The sequence below is a fragment of the Electrophorus electricus genome, chromosome 17 (assembly GCF_041902795.1).
Source record: "Electrophorus electricus isolate QZ-2024a chromosome 17, ASM4190279v1, whole genome shotgun sequence".
NCBI classification, from domain to species: Eukaryota; Metazoa; Chordata; class Actinopteri; order Gymnotiformes; family Gymnotidae; genus Electrophorus; species Electrophorus electricus.
Genome location: NC_137513.1, coordinates 4,182,664 through 4,206,571, shown reverse-complemented (window position 1 = coordinate 4,206,571; position 23,908 = coordinate 4,182,664). Strand labels below are relative to the sequence as shown.

At 41.7% G+C, this 23,908-nt stretch overlaps 3 protein-coding genes across 21 annotated transcripts in view; 1 reads left to right on the top strand and 2 right to left on the bottom strand.

The window, feature by feature from the left end:
- The window catches only part of mark4b (MAP/microtubule affinity-regulating kinase 4b), a 33,313-nt gene extending 26,512 nt beyond the window's left edge, over window positions 1-6,801 (bottom strand). For 8 of the 19 annotated variants that reach the window (XR_014117790.1, XM_026997674.3, XM_081699689.1 and 5 more), the window contains exon 1: window positions 5,863-6,800. Coding sequence is in view for 18 of the 19 variants with exons in the window: in XM_026997674.3 (XP_026853475.1) it covers window positions 5,863-5,913 (51 nt within the window). In the remaining variant the exon portion in view is untranslated. Of the gene's footprint in view, window positions 1-5,862 lie in introns of all 19 variants that reach the window. The other 11 variants (XM_026997679.3, XM_081699692.1, XM_026997678.3 and 8 more) reach the window with 6 other exon arrangements.
- Window positions 6,802-11,086: 4,285 nt separating this feature from the next.
- si:dkey-182i3.11 (uncharacterized) lies at window positions 11,087-14,571 on the top strand. Its single transcript, XM_026997723.3, has 2 exons — window positions 11,087-11,159; window positions 11,736-14,571. Exon 2 carries the CDS (start codon window positions 11,752-11,754, stop codon window positions 14,557-14,559), a length of 2,808 nt encoding a protein of 935 aa, XP_026853524.2. The 5' UTR covers window positions 11,087-11,159; window positions 11,736-11,751; the 3' UTR covers window positions 14,560-14,571.
- A 312-nt stretch (window positions 14,572-14,883) lies between these two features.
- On the bottom strand, window positions 14,884-23,792 carry LOC113569773 (uncharacterized). Its single transcript, XM_081700440.1, has 9 exons — window positions 22,969-23,792; window positions 21,915-22,116; window positions 21,459-21,538; window positions 21,248-21,344; window positions 19,288-20,723; window positions 17,853-18,002; window positions 17,355-17,607; window positions 17,103-17,209; window positions 14,884-17,002 (listed from the first exon to the last, which is right to left on the bottom strand). The coding sequence occupies exons 1-9, from the start codon at window positions 23,125-23,127 to the stop codon at window positions 15,602-15,604; spliced, it is 3,885 nt and encodes a 1,294-aa protein (XP_081556566.1). The 5' UTR covers window positions 23,128-23,792; the 3' UTR covers window positions 14,884-15,601.
- Window positions 23,793-23,908: the final 116 nt, after the last annotated feature.

Below are 23,908 nucleotides of genomic sequence, written 5' to 3'. Positions count from 1 at the left end.
TATCAATGTGGTATATTGATATAAGCGCTTTAACAGTGAATGACTCATTGCTTTAAAGCTCAAGCTTGTTGTGACGACAGCTGTAGGAGGGAAGTCCACAAGCCAGGCACACGGAAGGTTTTGCTGTACTTCTCCACTGCTGCCATTTTCACATTATATAGCCCACATATTCCTCCTCTCAGATGTCTGTCATGCGACAAAGAAAGACAGTAAGACACTCCTTGGTTATCACAAAGCTGTCAAGTGACCCCTGAGCATCGAGAGCACACTAATAACCCAACTGTAGTGAAAATCGAGCCCTTTATATGAAAAGGGCGGTAGCTCTCCCTACACCCTCTAAACTCTGCATGTGGGTCTGTCTGCTGAGTCATTCCCTCTTGGACCTCTAGTCCCCTGGGGAGGAAGGTGACCTCCAGCACCGCACTGACCTCCAAGAGGCGAAAGAGGAACAAAATGCTTAAGTCAGTGCACCCCCCCCTTCACACACACAAGCTTGCACATATTTGCACATACGTGCATGCACCCGTGCGTATGTATACAGACGTCATCGCGCTCACGCTGACTCTTCTGCGCGCTACGTCTCGTTTCCCCACGCCTGTCCTATTCACCAGCTCCGCCTCCTCCTTTCACTTCCCTCTCTCAAGGAGAGCACATCGATTCTCCCATAGACTCCGACTGCCACACCAATTTATTCAGGACATTGGGGGTAGGGAGATGGATGTGGGGGTTTGAAATTCACTGCAGGCAGGACTGGCCTCGGATAAAAGACAATTTGGGAAGGAGGAAGGGGCGCTCCACACCCAAAACCTCACCTTCTTAACGGGAGGAGGATGCCAAGATGAATGTGCATTTCAATTCTGCATCGTGAACTCCAATCCCTGTTACATCGACAGAGACAATCAGGAATATGATGGGAATAATATGGGAATTATGTTGTGTCTATAGAAGAGGGATCAACCAGAAAGAAACACCCAACAACCAGTTTTAGATGGTCTAAAACCCCCATATAAAGCCACTGCATGAGGTGTGCTTGTCACTGGAAGTGGGAACATGGGTCTCCCACTTTTAAATGCAATATTATCTCTTTGAATCAAACATACGGGGCTCATTTTGTCCTAATATTTCACTTGCACTGTCACTAACAGCAACTTATTTAATCCGATATGTACACATGGGCCAATGGCAACCATTAACGTTTTCATCTATTGTCCCCAGTCTGGTCATCAGTTTTCTTCTCACTTGTAGAATGCTTTTGTCGAATGTTTTTTCCTAACCACATCAAGCTTTCCAAGACCACTTCCAAAGTGATACTGTCTCCCAGTGAAACGGCACTGACCAGCAGTAAGACACTTATGCAGCACAAGTCAGTGAGGATTAACTTCCTGCTGAAAGCCCTGACTGCAGTCCTGTGGACCTGCAGACACCACCCTGGTCTTAGACAATAGACCTCCCTCTTTGGGGAGCATCCTGTCTGGAGCAGGGCAGAAGGAGGAGAAGGGACTCGGGACTGGGTCAGGGTCTGTCCATTCAGACACATGTCCTGCTACTCCACTGCATGGGTCATCTCCGCTGCCGCCAACCTCTCAGTCCTACGTCCTGTTTTCCACAGCGCTGTCACGCCCCAGAGTCAGCACAAGCCAGTTCCTCATTGTGGCCTCTTCTATCTACATTTCCCTGAAAGTGATGACTCGTCAACAAAGACAGCAGACCGTGGACGGTCACACCATGCTACGGTGCGCCATATACCGAAAAGAAAACTCAAAAGACTTCAGAGGAATACAAGGGCACGTTTAAACCTAGTAAAACGTTAGCTTGGTTTGCAGGCGTACCATGGCTGGAAAGCGATACAGGGCTCCGACAGACGGGCAGCCAGTGACGGAGAGTAGTCGGACCGCTTGAGTAGTATTACCTTGGCATTAGATGAGAGGGCCCAAACAAAAAAGCCCCCAGCTGAGACCCATCTGGTGAGCGCTCAGTGCAGAGAGAGACCCTCCCCCACCGCTTCCCAAATCCACAAAGGGATGCCACCAGCATCAGCTGTCAATTGCTGCAATCAGCTCGGCAAACAAAATCATGACGCAATCCTGAAACAGCTACGGGCAGGAAAGCGTGTTTCTACAGCAGCCCGCTTTTCAATCCAAATACTTTAGTAATTAGTTTATTTATTCTTTAGTTTGCAGATATAGATAATGTCAGCTTGTTTTTCTGTACTGGAAACTGTGAATTCTAATGACTGCTGTGGTGTCAAAAAAACATTTATAAAGCTTACCTGTGTTATGTAGGCATATCGAACATGGCTAATTGTACACATAAAAGCGTAATAATAACCTTATTACTAAATGCTTGTAATGAACTAAATACAGCATTATAATATGACACACTAGGTGTCACTCCAGAATGATTACATCCAACGCATATTTTACACTATTTTCAAGGTCTCTTGCAGGAAACATGAATCATCATGCAGCTGTTATTTTGGTCCCATGAAATGGGGGTGGAGGATGGAGATTGTGTGGAAAAACAGGTGTGATTCCTACATAATTCACCCAATATAGATGTAAACAACTTAAAATCATAAAGCATTTTAGATGACTGATTCTAGATTTAAGAGTAAAAACCACCAAAAACTGTGTCTCTATCCAAACACTTGGAATTCACCACATAACAATTTTGTCCATGACCTCACAAAGATGAGCATCTTCTGCCCCTCTTACAGAACAGGAATTGCTCGTTGGGTTTCCAAGAAGCAAACTATGGGGCTTACAGTCTCCTTGCTTGTCTGGCCTCTGTGTTCGATTAGCGGAGGTATGCAGCTAATGGCTTGTTGGCTGGCCTTTTCCGACTAGGGAAAACACTAGGGAAAATTACGGTGGTGTCCTGCCAGTTGGGTACTAGATAAATAATTCCCAGTATCATAAATATCCCCAGGATCAGATTCTCAATTATCTCTTTGGATAAGAAAAAATTAACAAAAAATTGAGGAGGACAAATCCCAACACAAAGAACCTACAACTTTATAAATGACAGAATGGGAAGAGGTTCAATGTACAAACAATTGCAACATTGCAAGCATAATTTTCTCTTTACTATCAAATGAGTGAGGGAAAAAGCATAAACTAAATGGCTGGTAAAACCTTCTAGACCAAACATTTTCACAGTTCGAATCTACTGACTACCAGAGCATGTGAACTGATGTTGTCTGATTCAAAGTGAGCAATAATGTCGGACAGGCATTTAAAACAGTCGTGTTAGGTACTCCAAATGGCCATTATGCCACAAGTGAAGTAACTAGGCATGGTCTTACACAACTGCTCGCTCACTTCTTAACATACTCTACTGGCTGGTCAATAAAGTAGCATAGACCGTGTTACTTCTGCACATCAGCAAGAATGGAGTCTGGTACAGCAGAGAGATAGAGATAGCGAGAGATAGAGAGAGAGAGAGAGAGAGAGAGAATCAGAGAGACAGAATTAGAGCAGAGAGAAAGACAATCAGAGAGAGCAGAGAGAGAGACAGAATCAGAGAACATGTCTTTCCTGCTACTAAATCATTGGGTCTTGATGCTGTTTTAAAGTAAGCTGGTGGCGTGTAACACAAAATGGCTGCCATCATGACCAAGCGAAACCTGTTTCATTTCAACAGATAAGATAGGAAGATGTATGACCTGAAAACAAGGCCAAGGGTCTGGGCTAAAGTGTCAGGCTAGTCCCTCTCCTCTGGTACTGGACTACTTGCACAACAAAGACAGCTCGATCACCTTCTGGACTGTGTATGTGCACTCTGGGTCGTCTCTTTTTGTCACTCTGCTCTTGCTCTATGGCCAGACCAAATGTTTGCATAATCTGTAAGGCTGATTTCTCTCCCTTGACGTACTTCCTAGTGTGTTGGCTCAGTGCTACCAGTTCCTCTATCTCAAACTGTGGTTACTTCCACTGGGTTCTTTGGGGCCTTGCAGACACTGTGTTATGTGACTGTTGCTGCACTGCTAGAGTTTCCAAGACAAGACACCAATGAACAATGCAAGGATTCAGAATAAAAGTGAATGACGTGTTCAAATATTCTTGCTATATTAAGATCGGCAGAGTCTCTTGCCGTTATGAAGGTTTATCAGGTCATATCATGAAACATTGTTGGTAATACATTTTTCTGTGATTTGTAATATGTCTATGGTGCCTGACACAACAAGAAGTATAATGTGTAATGCACTTTTAGTCGAAGTAACACAGACATTGGATTACACCAAAATACACAATAAATCGGGTTACAACTGATGTTCAAGGTGGACAGTGCAGATTCATAAGTTCATAACTTAGTCCTAGGAGAAAACTTCTGACCCTCTTCTGACACCCAGCTTGCAAAATATCACCTTTTAGCATGTGTGTTTGCACTGCAGTCACGTGGATGTCACCTGTTACTGTTTCACACATTTTTCTAGAACAGCACTATACAAGGCAATGGCAAAAACCTCAAATGTTGAAAAGGCAGTTAGACCTTCTTATTGGACACGATTATAGTATGAGTGAATGACCTCTCTACCTGACCCTGTTTTCTGTAGCAAAATAAACTGTGTAAGAATCTTTACTGAAATATAGTTGTTTAAATTATATATGCTGGTGAGACCACAGGGACCCTTGAATATGATGTGGCAGTAGGCCATTAGGGTAAAGGTGGCAGGGTTAACATTCTAATTAACATTCGCCCTCCATACAAATACAGTATAGTACACTGCTACCCCTCCAGTGGGGGGCTGGGGTTCAAACCCCATCCAGGCAGGTTTCTGTTATAAAAATAAGAGTCTTTGGGGAAGACTCCTAAGACTACATTTGCTTACCTCTGTAACATGCTTGAAACTATTAGTTGCTTGGATAAGTGTCTGCCAAATGCATTTTAAAAAATAACTGTGGATCCCCAGAGCAAGCGCATGGGAGCTCTGTTCTAACTGCTCTGCTACTAAAGCTCCTAACAGGACTATAATGACTGGTTATAAATACCAAATAAAGGTTCAATGCAACTGACAGCTGGTAACAATTTATCTTATTTACCAAAAGTAACCAAATGAGAGACCAACATTTTTGACTCAGTTTTAAGCAAAATACATGCAATAAGCAGTCAGCCAGAGGAATACTAATGTAAAGAGCTTAATTTGTGTCCATTTGCCTACCTTATTTGATAACCTGCAGGAAGATTCAGAAACAGTGAAAGTAGTTCCACTGGCGTGGGGCACTAAACCCATATTTTTATTTAATACATTATGCATGTCTATTAATCTGGAAGACAGCATAATGGAAAACAACAATGTGTTGGCTATACCCATAAACATCAACCTGCACAAAACTCTATCTGCTAAAAGAAAGAAAGTAACAGAGTATGGGTGATACGTTTGCCACCGTGTTACAAAAGAGCACACAGTAGCAAAACTAATCAACGTCCATATCTGTGAATCATCAATTGACTCCTCACTGTAGGCCTGTACGGGGATTCTCATCCTAGTCCTTTAAGAGTTATTCACAGCCTGCTGAATCACACCAGCTCTTCGGATGGAAATCTAGGAGGTTTCCTCTCATTCTTCCAGCCGTGCAGGCCTGAGCTCTACAGCGATATTTAACTAGAAGCCAGGTGCTTATAAGCGTTGCCTTTCCAGGAAGCACTATGCTTATAGAGCCGGTAGCTACATGCATTGTAGATACACTGCGCCATTTAAACATCGTTTTCACTGTGTGTTGGGCTTGAAACTGTCATACTTAACCGTAGCCACTTCCTGAGCCGATATTTGTAGTAAAGCGGTTAATTCATTGTTTTAAAGCACTGTACGGTTGTAGTACGTGGAAACACTTCGTGCTGTGTAGGTCAGACTTTACTTACGTGGTCTGAATTCCTGTCGCTGCCGGGCTGCTGTGCTGGACGAGAAGACATTGTCCCTGAAGTCTCAACTTCAGCAACGACAGCAACTTCAGCAAATATTTTTATTTATTCCTTCTATTTATATATACAGAGCTGAAAAGCGCAAAGGGGAAAAAACAGCGGTCATTTGCGTATCTGCATTTCAGCTCTTAAGGCAACCGGTGCCCTTGTTCAGTTAGGCTGGGCTGGGGTCGGCTGTCCTGCCAGAAGCAGCAAGCAGGGATATTCTCAAATAACCCGCATGTTCAGTTGCATGCAGGTTGTCCCTACCTAATGCTAAATAAAGAGGGAGTCCAGTGTTAAAATTCTATATGTCGCTCATGGTTGGATCATCTAGGCTGAAACAAGACTCATTTTTTGTTGCTGACAAGCGATAGATGTCCCATCGTGCGTTTCCATTATGTCCACAGGCTGTCTGCATCAGCACGGCTTCCTAGTGTTGGATCGCCGTTGTTCTCTTGTCTTAAGTCAGACAAGGCGAGACATAAAAAACAGAGATGGATCAAACGTGGCAAAATATTTTTCGTATCTTCATTTTAAAAATAACATTTGTTTTCGTATTAATTAAGTGTCTTTCACCACTCCCACGCAAACCGCGTCTCATTCAGAGTCATCTGTGTACATTTCTAGGAAAATAAATTAATAAATAAATTTTAAAAAAGCCCAGAAACAGTAGCTAGCACACAATGTGATGAACTACAAAATGCAAACGGACGCTTCCCACCCATCCGAGCCTGTGTTTTACCTAAGCAAAAATGTCTAGAACAAAAGCAAAAATGGAAAACAAGGTATCGAAGAGACATCCGCCCGAACATCGCCTTGCACAGTACAAAATACGTGTTGGTTTCACAGTCTTCATCCCCAAAAGCGTGTGACACGGACACCGAGGAAGGACGTCAGGCTGAAGAATGGGCCGGTCTGCAGTGGTCACCCCCCCCCCCCCCGCCCCCGCCGCATTTTCTTAAAGAGACAATCCGCCCATTCATTCCTGTAAGTGCGATCCCAGTCTGCGCCGAAATAGGCCGCTAAGACAGGGTTGCAATTAAAACATTGTCCCCTCTCGCCACCGTGAATTGGCGACACAGCCGATTCATTTTCATCGGAACATTGGAGTCGTTTTTACTGCCGAATAAAATGGCAGAAGCGAATCTGCAAACTAAGTGGGAGCTATGGGCGTTTTCCTGCTGGGAGAAGGGAGGGTGTAGTACCATAGCGGGCAGGGATAGGAATCAGCGCCACGATCTTTATTTGATTACATTATTTATTTACTTATTTACTTGTCTGTTAGTTCACACGGGGTTTATAATACTAGTAGTATTAGTAGTAGTACACGAAAACGAACATTTTCTCTCTGTTTTCTTGGTAATACAGTGTTTATCAAAACTACTTCCACCCTGTTTCATCCATGAGAGGATTTTGAAATGTCTGCATGATTTTCAAATGTCTTTTTCTCACATTAACCTTTTCAGTCAGTCACAGTTGTGTTCATGCATTAAACTTTGATAACAATAAATTTACATTGCATTATATTTCTGACATCTTGTCATTGCTGATGATTCTAGTGATTATTCTACGGGTATTCTTCACAGCTCTGGTTATCCCCACCTTTGAAGTATACCACTGAATATACTATTTCTTTGATTTCATTTTTCATTTTATTTCAAAATGATGCACTATTTTTGCTGCCCCTGGTTTCCACGGGTGCAAATTCAGTTCTTGCAGCATCTGCATTACTTGACCAATGTTTGCAGATTATTTTGGTTTTTGCAAACTGACTGCAAATATAAACCTGGGGCAGAAGCTTTATAAAATCTGTAATCTGAAGGTTTTAGAGTTACTTTGTGATAACAATCACTTACAATATGCTAACATTACTGTGCCAGCACCATGGTAGGCCACAAAATTGCTAAGAGTGGAATTTTACCAATCACTAATGGAAATGAGCTAGTGGGCAGACTTAGACTGTGCAGTGGTTTCCAGCATCGTAGTGTGGCTGCTGGTGACGCATGCACTGAGAAGCTCAGGTCAATCAATAATGTTACTGCTGATCAGTGTTAAACTGAAATGTAGCCAACCGAAATGTAATGTTTATTCAAATTAATTACGGAGTAAAACGTGAGTATCGAGTTCTAGCACATTTTAGTGTGATCTCTAACATGACTCTCCCCACAAAAGCTCAGTAATTAGCTGATTAGTTCAATCAGGTGTGTTATAGCAGGGAAAACAACAAACCGTGCAGTGCTTGGACCTGTTAGACACATGAATTAAGTGCTCCAACAGAATTTCATCTTATTTTAATAGTGGGCATACTATACACAGTTTAATTCGTTTAGTTTGTAGGAGCCCAGATATGTTTGACTATGGTATGAAATGTTAAATAAGTACTTAAACCATTCTGCTAGTGTTTTCCCTATTGGGTTTGGAGAGCACAATGAGTGCAAACGAGAGACATTTTTCACACAACAGAAGGCAGTGCAGAGGAATGTCACTGATTTTATTCAGGTAGGCTTCTGCTCTGTAGTGTGGATTTGTATGCAAAGTGCATGGCAAGTTTTTCCAATTGTTCCTTTAAATGTTTGCTATAAACCGCTGGACAAATCACACCAGGTGGCGATATTAGCTAAACAAACCATGTTGCGATACATCAGACATTAGTAAGCAATCTAATATATATGATATGCTATGCACTAGGAGTTATTTTGGACAAACTCTAGAATATTTACATACAATACAGTGTGTAAATAACTGGACAGTGAAAAAATGTTTTATCTCTGCATTCACTAAACAGGACTTCATGTGTAACAATGACTTTGTGTTCAAATTACAGAATGTCAGCTTTTACTGAAGTGTATTTAGAACTGTGCTTCATTTAGCTTCACTTAATATAGATTTAAATACCCTAGAAAAATTGGGTCACTGTACATTAATTATAGACTGCAGTGTGATTTTTTTTAGCTTCCATGACTGTGAACAATATAGGTATAGACTTTGAGATTAATTAGTATTATAACAGTTTAATTAACCAAATATAGTCTACATTTACATAAATAGAGTATGATTTGTCACAGTATGGTCACAGTATGTTCTGGTTGACCGGAAACTGACCAGAGACAGAGACAGTTTGTATGCCTGCATTTTGCACTTTTAGTCTCAGTACTATGTAGAAAATTAGTCCCCTAAAACTCTATGTACACTGTAACATGGTGCATATTAGTATATGAACAGGTCAAACTTCACTCTAAAAATAAAGTTGTAATGACAGTAATTCCTAGTTTCATGGAAGGTATGTTTGTGAATACTAATTTTCTGTGCTATGAAATAATTTTCTTCCCTTTAGAGCTTAGTAAAAGTTCACAATTACTGAGGAATATAAGGCATTTATCTGTCTGCAACCTTCAGTACTGAAGTGTGCTCTTAGTGCATCTGAATAGTGTAGAACACTTTGCACAGAGAGAAAACAGACGCTTCACAAGTCAAAATCTCCAACGCCTCCTAATGGCACCATCTTATGGTCAATAAGGAAAAATACAATACTGGTGGCAGAACAATCACTGACCACTTTGTTAGATTCATCAGACAAATACAGGGTAGGAACAGCTTTGCTCTCATATCAGCTCCGGTCCTTCCTGGCATGGAATTTCACAAGATGTTGGAACACCTTTCATCCTTGGAACCTTTTTATCCATGTTGACATCTAATCAATGTTGAACTGCTTTTGACATGTAGGATTAATATCTGGTGACTCAGAGTTCACTGACGTACACTCAGCTCATTTTCATGTTTGGGGTTCCAACACGACAAAGTATTAACCAGTCTGGGATTACTTCTGCTTTGTGACATGACATAGCCATTATAAGGAGAGTAAGTTGTGGGGGCATGCATGTGAGCGCATGCACACACAGACACACATGTACTTGCGCACAAACAGACACACACACACAGAGCTGCCAGTTTATTAGATACAGGACCACTGAGGAGTCGAAAATCTCTGCCTGTTTAGATGAACCCAGTTTCCCTTTGCATCTTATTGATGGAAAGAATTAAGAATTAGAAATTGGCACAGGCAACAAGTTATCCATTCTGGATGATGATGTGAGGAATATTTTCCTGGCACATATTAAGGTGCCAAACAGCCATATGAACATCACTGCTGACCAAGTTCATCTCTTCAGGGCTCATATAGACACTGTCAGTATGATGATGCACAAGACATGAATTGTCACAGAACAGTTCAAAGAACACTGCAGTGAGTTTTCATTGCTTTAACAGATCTCTCTCAAGCATTTTGGGATGAATTAGAAAGCACTGCTTGCACCAAGACTATCCAAGTTGGAGAAATACCTGGGAAAAAATGAGAAAAATAGAGAGAATGCAGAAGGTCAAGTCCAAGTTTGTCCCTGTGGTGATAGGAGAATTGGTCCTGTGACCCTTAAACTGGAGGACTGTCTCTTACAGACAACATTAATCTCGTTGCAGAAGAGTGCTGTCGTAGAAACAGCAAGATACTGTGTCTGTCCGTTGAGCTCCCAGGCCTTATCAGCTGAGAAGCATTTTGATCAAGAGTAGCACTTCGCTCACAAAGCTGATGAAGGATGTCTGTCTGAAACATCCTGTTTCTGTAAACCCCGTATGCTTTGCTGCTTTTGACTACCTCTCTACCTGTCATGGTCTTGTGCTGGTACAGTTTCTGAGCAAAGTCTGGCATAAACTGGCATAAACAGTCCTGGCCAAAGCAACAGATTTTTGTTAAATTTGAGTAACATGGTAAAATCAGATATGCAAAATATTGTACCTGACAAAGTCTATGGGGAAACTAACCCAGCTATGCTTTTTATAACACATTACAAGTCATGTATTTTTAATGAGAATACAGAAAGAATTACACACTTAAAATGCCACAGATTCGGAGACTGACCACTGTTGTTTGTTTTGATTTGTTATCTAGCATATACTATTTAAAAATGACATGTAATAAACTTCCTCATAATGCAGTGTAAGCAGATTTACAATGCATATTCTTTCTACTTATGAAAACCTTCTCATGCTGGGCTGAAAACAGTTTCCTTCTAATGCTGTAAACCTCAGATCTCTGTTGTGGCAACGGATGGGTTCACTCTTTGTGTTTAATGTGTCACTGGTGTCTGAATGCAGCATCTTTCTTCAGTCTGCATGCACAAAAACTGCTGAAAGGCACATTTCTATTTTTCATTTACTGCCTTCTAGCATGCTGACAACTCAGTTTTGCTGCTGCCATATTGGTAAGTTTTACTAATTTATAAAGATATTTATAATACTATGCGGTGTTTATAAAACCAACATACTGAGTGTGCGCAGTAGTAATAGAAAATCTTGGCATTATTTATTGAAGGAGAAATAACACAAATAACATAAATCTGTTTAGATACTGTGAATCGAAATGTGGTGTGCACTTTCCTTCAGGAAGAGTGTAACATCTCAGGATGACAAGAATCATTAAAACAATCAATAGAAGTCACAAGGCATTGCTTTCTGCAGACTTTACACTGTATTTACATTTATTTCACTCTCAAATTACACTTTCTACTTGCCTTTAAAAAAAGTTTAAAATGGTTTTTAGTTTTTAAAATAGTTTGTACTACTACAATTTACAAACCAAATGTAAACAAAGAGTCCAATTTAAAGCTTTAAACTTGGTTCTTTATGCCACTGCTTTTTAGCTCATTTAGAAGGTCTTCTTTCCTTGGTTGTGGAGTTTATTTTTATTGTTCTGAAACTGATTGTGGTTTTACTTATTGACACTTTTCACAGTCAGTATATACATTCAGTCTTTTTATGTTTTGTCCATTTCCTCTCAGGTCAACGTGGTAAACCATGATTAGACTTCTGAGCCTGGTACTGACCCTCATCACAGCTGTTGAATCTTGTTTAGTGTCCTGTGAGTGTGTAGACAACACCACCGTTATCTGTAACAACATGAATCTTTTGGAGTTGCCTCTGACTCCCCAAGACACCAAGTACCTCTATGCTACTCACAATAAGATTCAAGCTCTTCCCAGTGAAGGTTTGGAAAAACTACAGGTCCTTGATCTCACCAGCAATTACCTTAGTGTGTGGATCGCTAATACTGCCATCTTTCCAAATATGAGAAGTCTTAACAAACTTTTTCTAAGAGGGAATAGGCTCAGGACAGTTGTTGGTGGACAGCTTCAGGAGCTAAAGAATCTCACCCTCTTGGACCTCAGTGAAAACAAAATTAGAATTCTCCCAAAGAAGTTCTTCCAAGGTCTGGACAAGCTTCAAATACTTATTTTGAGCTTAAACCAGATACATAACCTGTCCTACACAGACTTTGAGGGAGTTCCTGCCCTTAGTGAACTGCACCTGAGTAGTAATAATATTGAACTGATAGATAAGGGTGTGTTTGAAAATTGCAGCAATCTGAACAAGCTCTTCCTCTCCAATAACAATTTGAGAAGTCTAGAGAAAGGGACACTGAGGGGTGCATTGAGCCTGGCTCACCTTGACCTCAGTAAAAATAGACTTAACACTGTGCCTACTGATGCAATTATGGATACGCTCAATCTCTCCAGCCTTTATCTTCAGAAAAATGCTATCACCTTTGTTCCTGGATATGCTTTCTCTATGCTACCTGCATTAAAAAAACTGTACTTGAGTAATAATGCACTTGTTAGTTTAGATGAGAACTCCCTTATGGGCCTTCTTCATCTTGGTGAACTTGATCTGAGTTCCAATCAGTTGCAGGATCTCCCCTCACTACTGTTTAAAGATCTGAGGAAACTGGAAAGACTTAACCTATATGGCAACTCCTTGATATCACTTCGTAAAGGCCTATTTAATGCATTGACCAGGTTAAAAGAGTTACAGCTTGACAGAAATAATATTCAGACACTCCCACCAGATCTATTTCATCCACTTTCAAAGATCAGGTTTTTGCAGATGGACAATAATCTAATTTCAGATCTCAACATTTCCTTTGCAAAACTTAGAAGGCTTAAACATCTTGATCTGAGTAACAACACTCTGACAAAAATTTCTAAGGGATTTTTGCACATGACAGAACCCCCCAATGATGTTGAACACCTATCATCACCAAGAGCTCCTGAACTCAAGGCGCTCCATCTGAGTAGTAATAATATTGAGGTGATAGATCAGGGTGCATTTGAAAATTGCACTAAACTGAACAAGCTCTTCCTGTCCAACAACAATTTGAGAAGTCTAGAGGAAGGGATGTTTAGGGGTGCACTGGGCCTGGCTCACCTTGACCTCAGTAAAAACAAACTCATCACTGTGCCTAGTCATGCCCTTAAAGATACACCCAATCTCACCAGCCTCTATCTTCAGAAAAATGCCATCACCTATGTTCATGAGAATGCTTTCTATAGGCAGCCTGCATTAAAGAAGTTGGACTTGAGCAATAATGCCCTTGAACACTTACATGAGGACTCCTTGAGGGGCCTTCCTCATCTTATCGAACTGGATTTGAGTTTCAACCACTTGCAGGACTTGCCCTTAAGAGTGCTTCAGGACTTGGGAAAACTAGAAATCCTTAATTTATACGACAATGACCTGGCATCGCTTTCTGAAGGTTTGTTCTACAACTTAACCAATCTAAGAGAACTACAGCTGGAAAGCAATAACATAGCCATTATCTTACCAGAATTATTCCACCCTCTGACAGAACTCAGAGAACTACAACTGGACAGCAATAGAATTCCTGAGCTTAACTCATCTCTATTTATAACAACGACAAAGTTGCAGAACCTTTATATTAGCAACAATGTTCTTTTGAGAATCCCCAAGCACTTTCTCCACAAAACACATCATCTGAAAGAGTTACATCTGATGAACAATCAAATCAACTCTATCTCAAGGCTTGCTTTCAAAGGCCTTAACAGACTCCAGTCTCTGAGCCTCAACAAGAACCACCTTTCTGTTCTGCATGCAGAGCTACTTACTGATCTTGGTGAATTACGGGAACTATGCCTTAATGAAAATAAAATAGAGAACCTCCCAGCTGGATTTTTTGTAGGGCTTAAAAACCTGAGGACACTTGACTTGTCAAACAATTACTTGACTACCTTGTCTAATGATGATTTCATAGGCCTGTCCACACTGAAAGAATTGTACCTGAGTTTCAATAAGCTTAATGAACTACCACATAGCACTTTCAGGTCTATGGGAAACCTGCGAAAGCTTTTTCTGCAAAACAACGACCTGTTTTATTTAGACTCAACAGTGTTTTCACCTTTGATTTCTTTGCAAGAACTTGATCTGGAGAGAAACCAGCTGTGTTGTCTAACCCCTTTCCTTTTCCAAAGCTTGAAGAACTTGAGACATCTACACCTTAAATCAAATCAACTCGTGTCACTGGAGTGCGGGACTTTGGACACTCTGACAGCTCTGAAATCCATTTATCTCAGTGGAAATCCATGGGATTGCTCTTGTAAAAATATTGCATATATCAGCAAATGGATTAAAAATCACACTCAGTTGGTGAAGGACGACCCCACATGCTTTTCTGTGTCTGGAAAACGTCTTCATCAAGATATCTCACTATTGCTGCCACAAGGTTGTGTTAGTGTTGCCTGTTTCTCTAAATGTATTCCACAAATGCAGATGCTAACAATGATTATAATTTTTATCACAAATATTCTTTGAGGTCTCTTAGCTTTTGCTTAAAATCATGTGCTGTAGTGCATTGTGTGCCTGGAGTTCAACAAGCTTAATAATTTACAAAATAGCACTTTTGAAGAAAAAAGAAATCATTATCACCAAAATGTTATTCCGTTTTGTTTCAAATAAACCATCCTTGAACAATGATGGTACATTTGCTTCAGAATGTGTCTGTAAAACCTTTAATTTGAAAATTATTTTTATGCATATTTTCAGCTACTACCAATACATTTACTGCAGGAAGTTGGAGACTGGTGTGCATAATCAGTGGTTACATCTTCCTCTCAGATCAGGTCATAACTACGCACATACCTGATACAGACATGCCTGCACGCAAGCATGAACATGAACACACACACACAAACTTTTTTCAAAGTACTCCATCAATGGTATTTGGGCAAACTGCCAGTTTTAAAAAATGCCATTAATACATATTATAATTTGTTTTAGTTGGAATGAACAACTCCACTGTGTTCATACTCTTAGAAAACACTTAGATAACACTCAATTAGTTTTACAAAAGCATTTACTTTCTTGAGCTGTTCAACAAAAAGGATTTTTTTCTTCTTCAACATTTCATACACTCACTCATACTATCCCTCATATTCAACAAAAGGACATGAGTCTTTTTTTAAGCTACAACCAATATTTAAAGGGAGAATGTGCATATGCAACATCACGACTGAAGATTCCTGACATGCGCTGTGCATTCATAACCTTTTTACTACACCGTATGAGCACTTTCTTGCACTCTACATTTTTTTCCACAAAACTCTGCAAGGTCAGCCACACCATCTCTCCATCTTTAAAGGCACATTTAAATGAACTTCAGTTTCACACACTGTTTGAACTTGTGATAGACAAGTAAAATACATCATCTCAAGTAACTCAAAAGATGTAGTTTAAAAAAGACATGAAAGACTGAACTTGCAGAAAGAAAATTATTACACTCAGTTTAAAGAGTGATGCATGTATCGCCCACAGTGAGCAAGATAAGGCAATATCTCTTAACCATACTTTCCTTAATTTACTGGTTATATGCACATTTATGGCTTTTCAGGTTTCTCTGATAACCAAAGCTCCTCCCACACTTGTCACAAGTGTATTGTTTCTCTCCTGTGTGAACATACATGTGAGCTTTGAGTGTGTTAAGCTGTGTAAAACTGCGCTGGCAAATAGTGCAGCAGTGAGGCTTCTGCCCAGTGTGCACACGCTCATGTCTGCGAAGATTGCCCGCAGAGGAGAAGGCCTTGCCACACACCTCACAACCAAAAGGCCTCTCCCCAGTATGGGACAGCTGGTGAGACTTGAGGCTGTTTTGCTGCGTGAACTTCCTACTGCACACCGGGCAGCTGTAGGGCCTCTCCCCGGTGTGAGTCCTCACGTGAATTTTCAGACTGCCAGCGCTTCGGAAGGACTTCCCGCAGACGCGGCAGCCGTGAGTCCTGCTGTCGCTGCCGTCACCATGGCGACTCTGGTGCGCTTGCAGGCTGCTGAGGGAGCCGACGCCCTCACCGCAGACGCGGCACGAGACGGACATGTCGCCCACATGGGTCCGGTGATGGGCCCTAATAGCATCGGCACACGGCACCACCAGCCCGCACGCGATGCAGCTGAAGCCACGCTGACCCCCGCGCCAGCCGCCATGCAACCTCAGCCCGTTGGCCTGGCTGAAGCCTTTACCGCACGAGTCACAGATGAACGGCCTCTCGCCTGTGTGGATGCGTTCATGCGACTTCAGCGTGGTCAGCTGGTTGAAGCTTCTCCCACATGTCAGGCAGGTGAAGGGTTTCTCCCCCGTGTGGATGAGCTGGTGGCGGGACAGATTGGAAAGGCAGGCAAAGCTCTTCCCACACATGTCACAGCTGTGCTGCTTCTCCACCGAGCTTGTCGCCAAACGTCTTCGCAGAGAGCGAGCTTGGCAGTAACGCCTTCCGCAAGGTTTACAGTCGAATCGTGTTTTCCTATGACGGAGCCTTTCATGACTGCGCAACAGCAGCTGATGAACAAATGCCTCGCCACACTGACAGCAGATATAAGGTCCAGTGTGAAATTTCTGATCATTAGCTAATCTGTGATTTTTCATGAAGCGCTTGCCATACTGCGAACATTTAAATGGGTTCTCCACAGCTCCATGGAGAGCCTGGTGTGCTTTAAGGTGGATCAGCTTGCCGAAGGTCCTTTTGCAGTTCTTACAGCTGAATTTTCTGTTCCAGTAGCTCTCCCGTGTCTTTCTGCCCTCTGACCGTCTTTTATTACTTAAAGTTGCATTTTCTTTTCTTTCCTTCCAAACCATTTTAGATGGAACATCAGCCCGTTTCTCACCACAGATATTTTCATCTTCATCGTTAATCTTGGGCTTTGGATCGTTGCCAGCATTCCCCGAGCACTGTTCTGACCTCTCTTCTTTTGTGTCCATTTTAGGAAACTATAAATAAAACAATCTCACCAGTAATCCACCATTAACATTTTACAACGTGACCTATGAAACGAACATCCTGCAACGTAGACTGCAATATGCACCACACCTGCTGTATTGCTGTGGCTGAAGAAGCCAGAGACCCAGATGTCTGAGTAACCATGCTCCCCTCTTCTGTCCAGCCTTGAGAGACAGAAGAAATTCTCTCCTCAGGAACTGCAATGAGTCCAAAAATATTAGGGAAGATACACATGGTGCAAGATCATAGTAACCCAAAAAACGCAACGAATTGTGCAGTGGAACAGCTCTTAGCAAAAGAGACATCCATACAGTCACAAAGAAACAAAGGTGTAAGGGTTACCTTTGGTGGGTGGATGAGTATCAGTCATGCTATGGCTTGGAAGAGCAGTGGGAATTTGATTAATTCCTCCTTTCCCTGCTGGTAGAGCTTTCTTCCTTTTCACCACTTTCTTCCATTTCCTCTTCAGGTTATCCTGTGCAGCCTGAGTTTCAGTCAACTGCAGGTGTAAACGTGTAGAGGTTTCACTGAAGAGCCTGCAAATCTTCTCTACTGCTTCCTTTACCTGCTTTTCTAGGACACATTTCAGCTGATCCTGAAATGTGAGAGGACTCAACGTCAGAAAGAGAGAGAAGTGACTAACGCACATTTCAGTGCTTTTTGGAAAACAAACTACAACTGTACAAGCACAATAGCCATACGCGACTTCTTGGGTGTCAATGAGCTTTGTCACGCTCATTAAAGCATTGAAAGTGAGCTCTTTAAAGGAATATATCCATTCACTCATAACCAAATCAAGCTTTTTATATATTTTCAGAGCTAGTTATCTAGATTACCAACCTTAAACGCCACCGATGCTGCCAGATCGTTTGCTTTAAACTTCGATAACAGTGATTCCTCCATAACTGTGGAAATATTTTGTATTGTGGCCTGAACAAGTATCTCCAAAATGGAGAACACCTGAGACTCTACAAGCGACATTTGTCGAGTCTACCTATGCATCTAGGCAGCTTCTTGCTACATGTATCCTATTTCTGAAGACAACTTTATATTAAGATAAACATACAAGACACATATCAAGCTAGCTAACCGGCACTAGCACCTGTGCTCTCGGCTTTGTTACACGGGCAGCAGCCACATTTAACTCATTGCTGCCACAGTGCGGATCGGAGCGGAACTACAGCCTGATTTAGTTTGTACACATATGCGGCATCCTTACCTTTTAGCTTTCGAATACTTACTTAGTGAACAGTAAGGTTTTTCACAAAACAAAACTCGTAGAGTACGCCAACTTTTTATTTCCAAGTCTGAAAAAGCATTAATTCCAGTCTGCACAAGGAGTCTAGTCTCTGATTATTAAGAATCTCTGGGGTGAGAAACTTATCTTACCTGAAGTCCCAAAAAACCTCAATGAAACAGCTTTAAAAAGTAGAAATGGTTTGCAGTTCTGCTTTATTAGAAGGGAACTTGATCAAAGACAGTAAACCAAACGTGTCTGGAATTCAAACTTGGCTAAGTATTCTAGAGTTAGGCAAAATGTATATACATATATTTTACACAGGAAGAGACATGAAATATCCTTCACCATACCATTAAGGTTTCAAATATGGCCCAAATCCACTCACTTCATTCTGTCCTCTAAGAACTCACTACCTCATAAGTTCTACACAAAGGTTGTCAGGTAAGCACCTGTGATTGCACTTACTTAAGCCCACACACATCAGATGATTTTGGGCTGGCACGTTAAAAGAAGCAAAAGAGAGTGTGCTGCTGGACTTAGCAGGCCTGGCTGGGCCTTCTGAGACATTTTACCTCTTATTTGTTTTGGTAGACAAAAGCTGCAGGCCAACAAATGAAATATCTTTTCATGGAGGAAACAAAAATCTAGTCTCTCAGTCAAAATGTAATAACAGTTTCATGTGTTTTAATATTTTATGTAAAGATATACTAATAAATTACACTGATGTGAAATAGTTTCCTTTTTATTGAAGGAAGACGATGATGTTACAAGTAACTGTTCATTAAATAATCTGATTATGTGAGTTTGAATGGGGGAAAGTGCAATAAACCTTTATCAGAATCAAACGCAACCAAGCATGCACTGAGTCACAAGAATAAAAATAACCAATTCTCTTTATAGAAGAAGAAAATGCAACGTTGCCACTTCTTAATTTATACTGAGCTTACAATAATGAAGAGTCTTGTGTCTAAATGTAACATTTACAAAATAAACATCTGATATTGCTGCTTGGGCATGATTATTTCAGGGAGGCACACATTTGTGATCGTTGTAGTTCCTAAGATAAGCGTACTTCTTCCCGCATTTCTGACAGCTGTACGGTTTAATTCCAGTGTGGATCTGCATGTGTGCCTTCACGTTGTTGGGCTGGCTGAAGCACTTCCCGCAAACTTCGCAGCTGAACGGCTTCTCCCCAGTGTGCACACGCTTGTGCCGTCGCAGGTTGCCCACCGTGCGAAAGGCCATGGCGCATGTTTCACACTTGTGCGGTTTCTCGCCTGTGTGAATGAGCATGTGCAGCTTGAGCCCGTTGGGCAGGCTGAAGCCTTTCCCGCACAGCAGGCATTTGTGCACTTTCTCCTTGGTGTGCAGGAAAGCGTGCACTTTGAGGTAAGCTTTGTTCACGAAGGTCTTCTCGCACACGTCGCACCGGTACGCGGTCAGGCCCGAATGGCGCTGCTCGTGAGCGTAAAGGCCAGATGTGCTGTTGAAGATCTTCCCACACACCTTGCAGCCAAAGGGGTCGCGCTCAGAGTGAAGCCTCTGGTGAGTCTTCAGGGCGTACGTCGAGCTGTAGCACTTGCCGCAGATGTCGCAGCGCTGAGGGTTTTTCTCGGCTCCAGGCGTCTCTCTGACCCCGACGTGCGTCAGCATGTGGTTCCTCAGGGCATAGTTGTACACAAAGGTCTTCCCACACACCTCACACATGAAGGGTTTTGCCGTCCCATGCATGGGCATGTGTTCCTTCAGAGAGGCCATCTGGCTGTAGCTCTTGCCACAGACCTGGCATACATAAGGCTTCACTCCGAGGTGATTGAGCATGTGCCTCTTTAGGTTGGTCCTGTGGCCGAACCTCTGGCCGCAGGTCTCACAGACGTGTGGCTTCTCCCCGGTGTGAACGATCTGGTGCTTCTGCAGGTTGGGCCGGCCCTTGAACCGCTTCTCGCACAGGGCGCACTTCCATGGCTTCTCGTCTGAGTGCACCCGCCGGTGGATGTTGAGCGTGCTCGATTGCGTGAAGCGTCTGCCGCACGTCTCGCACTTGTACGGCTTCTCGCCCGTGTGCAGCCGCATGTGCGCCTGCAGAGTGCACTCCAGCGTGAACCCCTTCCCGCACACGCCACAGACGTGCGGCTTCACTTTCAGGTGGATGAGCTCGTGCGTCTCCAGGTCCACAAAGCTCTTCCCACATGTTCTGCAGGGATGCGCCTCCCTCTTTTTCTTGTCGTGGGACGAGAGGTGCTTGTTCAGGGCTCTGAGGAATCTAAATTTTTTTCCGCATTTGTCACAGGTATGAGGGGCTGTTTTTGAGTGTCTTTGCTTGTGCTGTGCTAAGTAATGCATCTTTGTAAAAGTCCTCTCACAATCATTACATTTAAATGATGCCATTTCCGTTGGTGGTTTTGACTGGGTGCTGGTTTGCTCAGCTGGTACATTTACTGTATTCTCATCATGAGTTGTAGCGCATGTGTCTGAAAGAAACAAACACAACAATGTGATTCCATAGCAATTTTCCATCGTACACTGATGAGAAACATTAGTGCAACACAGATCAAAGATGCCTACATCTTCCTACATGCAGTGGTGGAAGAAACAAAAATACACTGGACATAATGCAGTTGGTACAACACAACCCTTCAATTCACACAAAAGACATGACCAAAATATTGCAAATGTCTACATGTTGCAGACAGTACACCTTCTTTAGCAGTTCATTACTGTCTACTAATGCCATCTACTCTGATGTACAGCTCCTTATTAAATGTAGTCTGATGTACAGCTCCTTATTAAATGTAGTTATGTCTGCCTGGTTCCTGCTAGAAATATGTATTGGTAATTCTTCTGTGCCATTATGTCACAGACAATGGTAACACGTTCCTACAAACTTTCATAGTTTCACGTTTGGTCCCTCTTCTCAATTCTTAGACCTAAATAAAATCAAGGTACTACTATAAAACAGTAAAGAGCACAAGGCAGAAATAAAAAGGGCTCATACCTTCTGTTACCAAGCTGGTCTGGACTTGGTTTCCATCTCCTTTCCCCTCCAAAGAAGCAACAGTTGTGAGAGAGTTGACCTCCTGGCTGCCAGGACACTAAAAGGGACAATATAGGTTCTGTCCTCATAAGGTCGCACAGTAACAGCCTGACAGGAGCATGTGTTACAGCATCTGTTTCTTTTACAACTATTGCTATTGTTTTTAGCAGACCTGGTCGTCTTGGATGTCACACTGCTGTGGAGGAGCTGCTTCCAATGCGAGATCCACCAGCTCTTTCAGCACAGGGGTTCCTAGCAAATTACAGGTCAATGAGAAGACATTTTAATGAAGGTATAGAACGTGTGGTAAAGGTGAGCTGTCGCTACACTATTCGTCCCAGTATAAGATGCAGTTACTCTGACATGACCGTTTGTTTTGAGTTTAACGCCCCTGCATCAGAGGTCACAGCTACCAAACTGCACATGCACCGCAACCTCATTTGCATGTTGAAGGGTTCCCCGTAATGAAACAAAGGCCAATTTCAGGAGGCTTAAAAATGCGCAGTGACAGGATTCAAAGGTCAAGCTTTATGTGTTTACCTACTACGGTAATCCCTGTTTTCTCCGACAGCTGCAGTAGTGACCGCTGTGGCCTTCACTACCTACTCTATACGGAGTGAACTCTTACCAGTCCTGCCTGCTGGGGCATCTTCTGAGTGACTAGCGACTCTGACTGGGTCTTGTACCAACAGCACACTCTGATCTTCTTCAGAACCAGTCTTCAACTCCACTGACTTGTAATGCTTCACTGAACAGCAGAACTTAAATATGCGGCAGATTTTCCTCACCGCCTCCTTTGCAAGGAGTTCCATGATGGCAGTAAGTTGTGTCTGCAAAGTTAGCAACACGTTTTTTAAGAACAATATTTGTCAGTGTACTTGCTAAAGGTTTGCCTTAACTGGTTGTTTAAAATGACCATGTCATTTATATGGAATATAGCAACAGCAATGAAAAGTAATATATTCTATATTTAAAGTTTAACTAGAGAATGGCACTAAGGCTCAACAGGCGAAGACACATCTGCAATACAAGCTTGGATCATGAAACCCACAGAACCTCAAATAAACATTTATTGGGGATTATATTTTAACACAGTAAATTCCATTGTCAGTAAAGTGGCATTTATTCATTAAGTAGCAAAAAGAGAAGTTAAACTTGAGTTGTGTTTTTAAAGCCAAGGTGAAGTATTTTTTAGAGTTAACTACTGTTGCTTACATCGAAAGTATGATGTATCTCTAGTCCGTCTAAAGGGATACTTTCTAAATGCTCAATTTATTTCCCCCAACTTATACTTGATTCTTTAATTTACAAACAATGCAAAATGAAAAGAAACCTAGTTCTTAATTCGGGTTGTCTATGTGCTGTTTGATATTTATATTCAGAGGTTATAGATTATTCAGAAGTTATAGATAGACAAGGCTGCTTTCAGTGTTGGATAAAATGTCAGCCGGCCAATTTTGGTCTGAAACTCGTGAGTGTGACTTTAAGGAGGCGTAGTCAGTCACGCAAATATGACAATATGACAGCCAAGCCCAATATGTTTGAGCTCAGCATTTACTTTAAGATGTGCTACATTACGTGGCTATCTATTTACCTGTCGTTAGCTAGCCAGCTAGCTAGCTAACGGAGCTCAAATGCGGCTCATCTTACTTTTACAAGGCATTACTCTCCACTAAACTTACCAACTTGTGCTCAGACACTGGACCTCTATCAAGATCGTAACTTTCAGAGTTGAGTACTACAGACTGACAACTAACCAGCTTGGAGATTTCAGTATGTGCCGTTTCGGTTAACAGTGTCATTATCGACATTGTTTGCGTCTGAAATAATTCATACGACATCGTATTTTAATAAAAGCTATATTGATGAAAAGTAAGAGAACTTTTCTGTACCACCAAAAGCCAGTTCGCCAGCTATGTTAAACGGATAATCCAGAAACATCACCGTTAGGCTAGCGAGTTATGCATCTAGGATCGCCAAAGACATTTAAACGCAGTTATAATGACGTCACATCACCCGCAGCCTATATGTATTTCAAAATAAGAGTTGCTCACGCGAAGTTTGATCGTTTGTTTGTTTTTTTTATTTGGGTGCGTTTCGGAAGACACTATGTAAATATTGTAACTCTATGTTTAATAAAATCTAAATCTAACCTAACGTTTCTAATGAAATTAAATGCTTAAAGTTATACCAGATAACAATTACTTGTATACTCGAGAGTCAATACGCGTCGAATAGGCGATATGATACTGGATTTTCTATTTTTTGTACTTCTTATTAGAAACGTTTCTCATTCCTATTATGATTTTTCTTTCCTATTTTATTAATCTATCATCGTATATTCTAATTGGACAGTGACAGTTATGTTATGGCAAGGGAAGTGAATAAGGACAGCAGTAATATTCGCTCCTACTGTGTCCAAACAGCCTTTCTTCATCTTCCACTATAAACCAGTATTATATACCGTGTTAAGTTCCACTTAGACACTTTACTAAAATCAAGGAAAACCTATTTTTCCCCATACCTGGTGTGTTCTTGTCATGCCAGTTCTGTTGACATCATGACCTTTTCTTATAAATTATGCTTCTGTGCCAACTTTTACTGAGTTCATTCTAAAATGAT

Excerpts from the sequence above, each read along its gene's own strand:
- si:dkey-182i3.11 (XM_026997723.3), top strand. The coding sequence starts at position 11,752 with ATGATTAGACTTCTGAGCCTGGTACTGACCCTCATCACAGCTGTTGAA.
- LOC113569773 (XM_081700440.1), bottom strand. The coding sequence starts at position 23,127 with ATGTCGTATGAATTATTTCAGACGCAAACAATGTCGATAATGACACTG. Across the intron at positions 22,117-22,968 it reads CAGTGTCTGAGCACAAGTTG|ACACAACTTACTGCCATCAT; the intron begins GTAAGTTTAGTG and ends CTAACTTTGCAG. Across the intron at positions 18,003-19,287 it reads ACTACAACGATCACAAATGT|ACTCGACAAATGTCGCTTGT; the intron begins GTGCCTCCCTGA and ends ATGCATAGGTAG.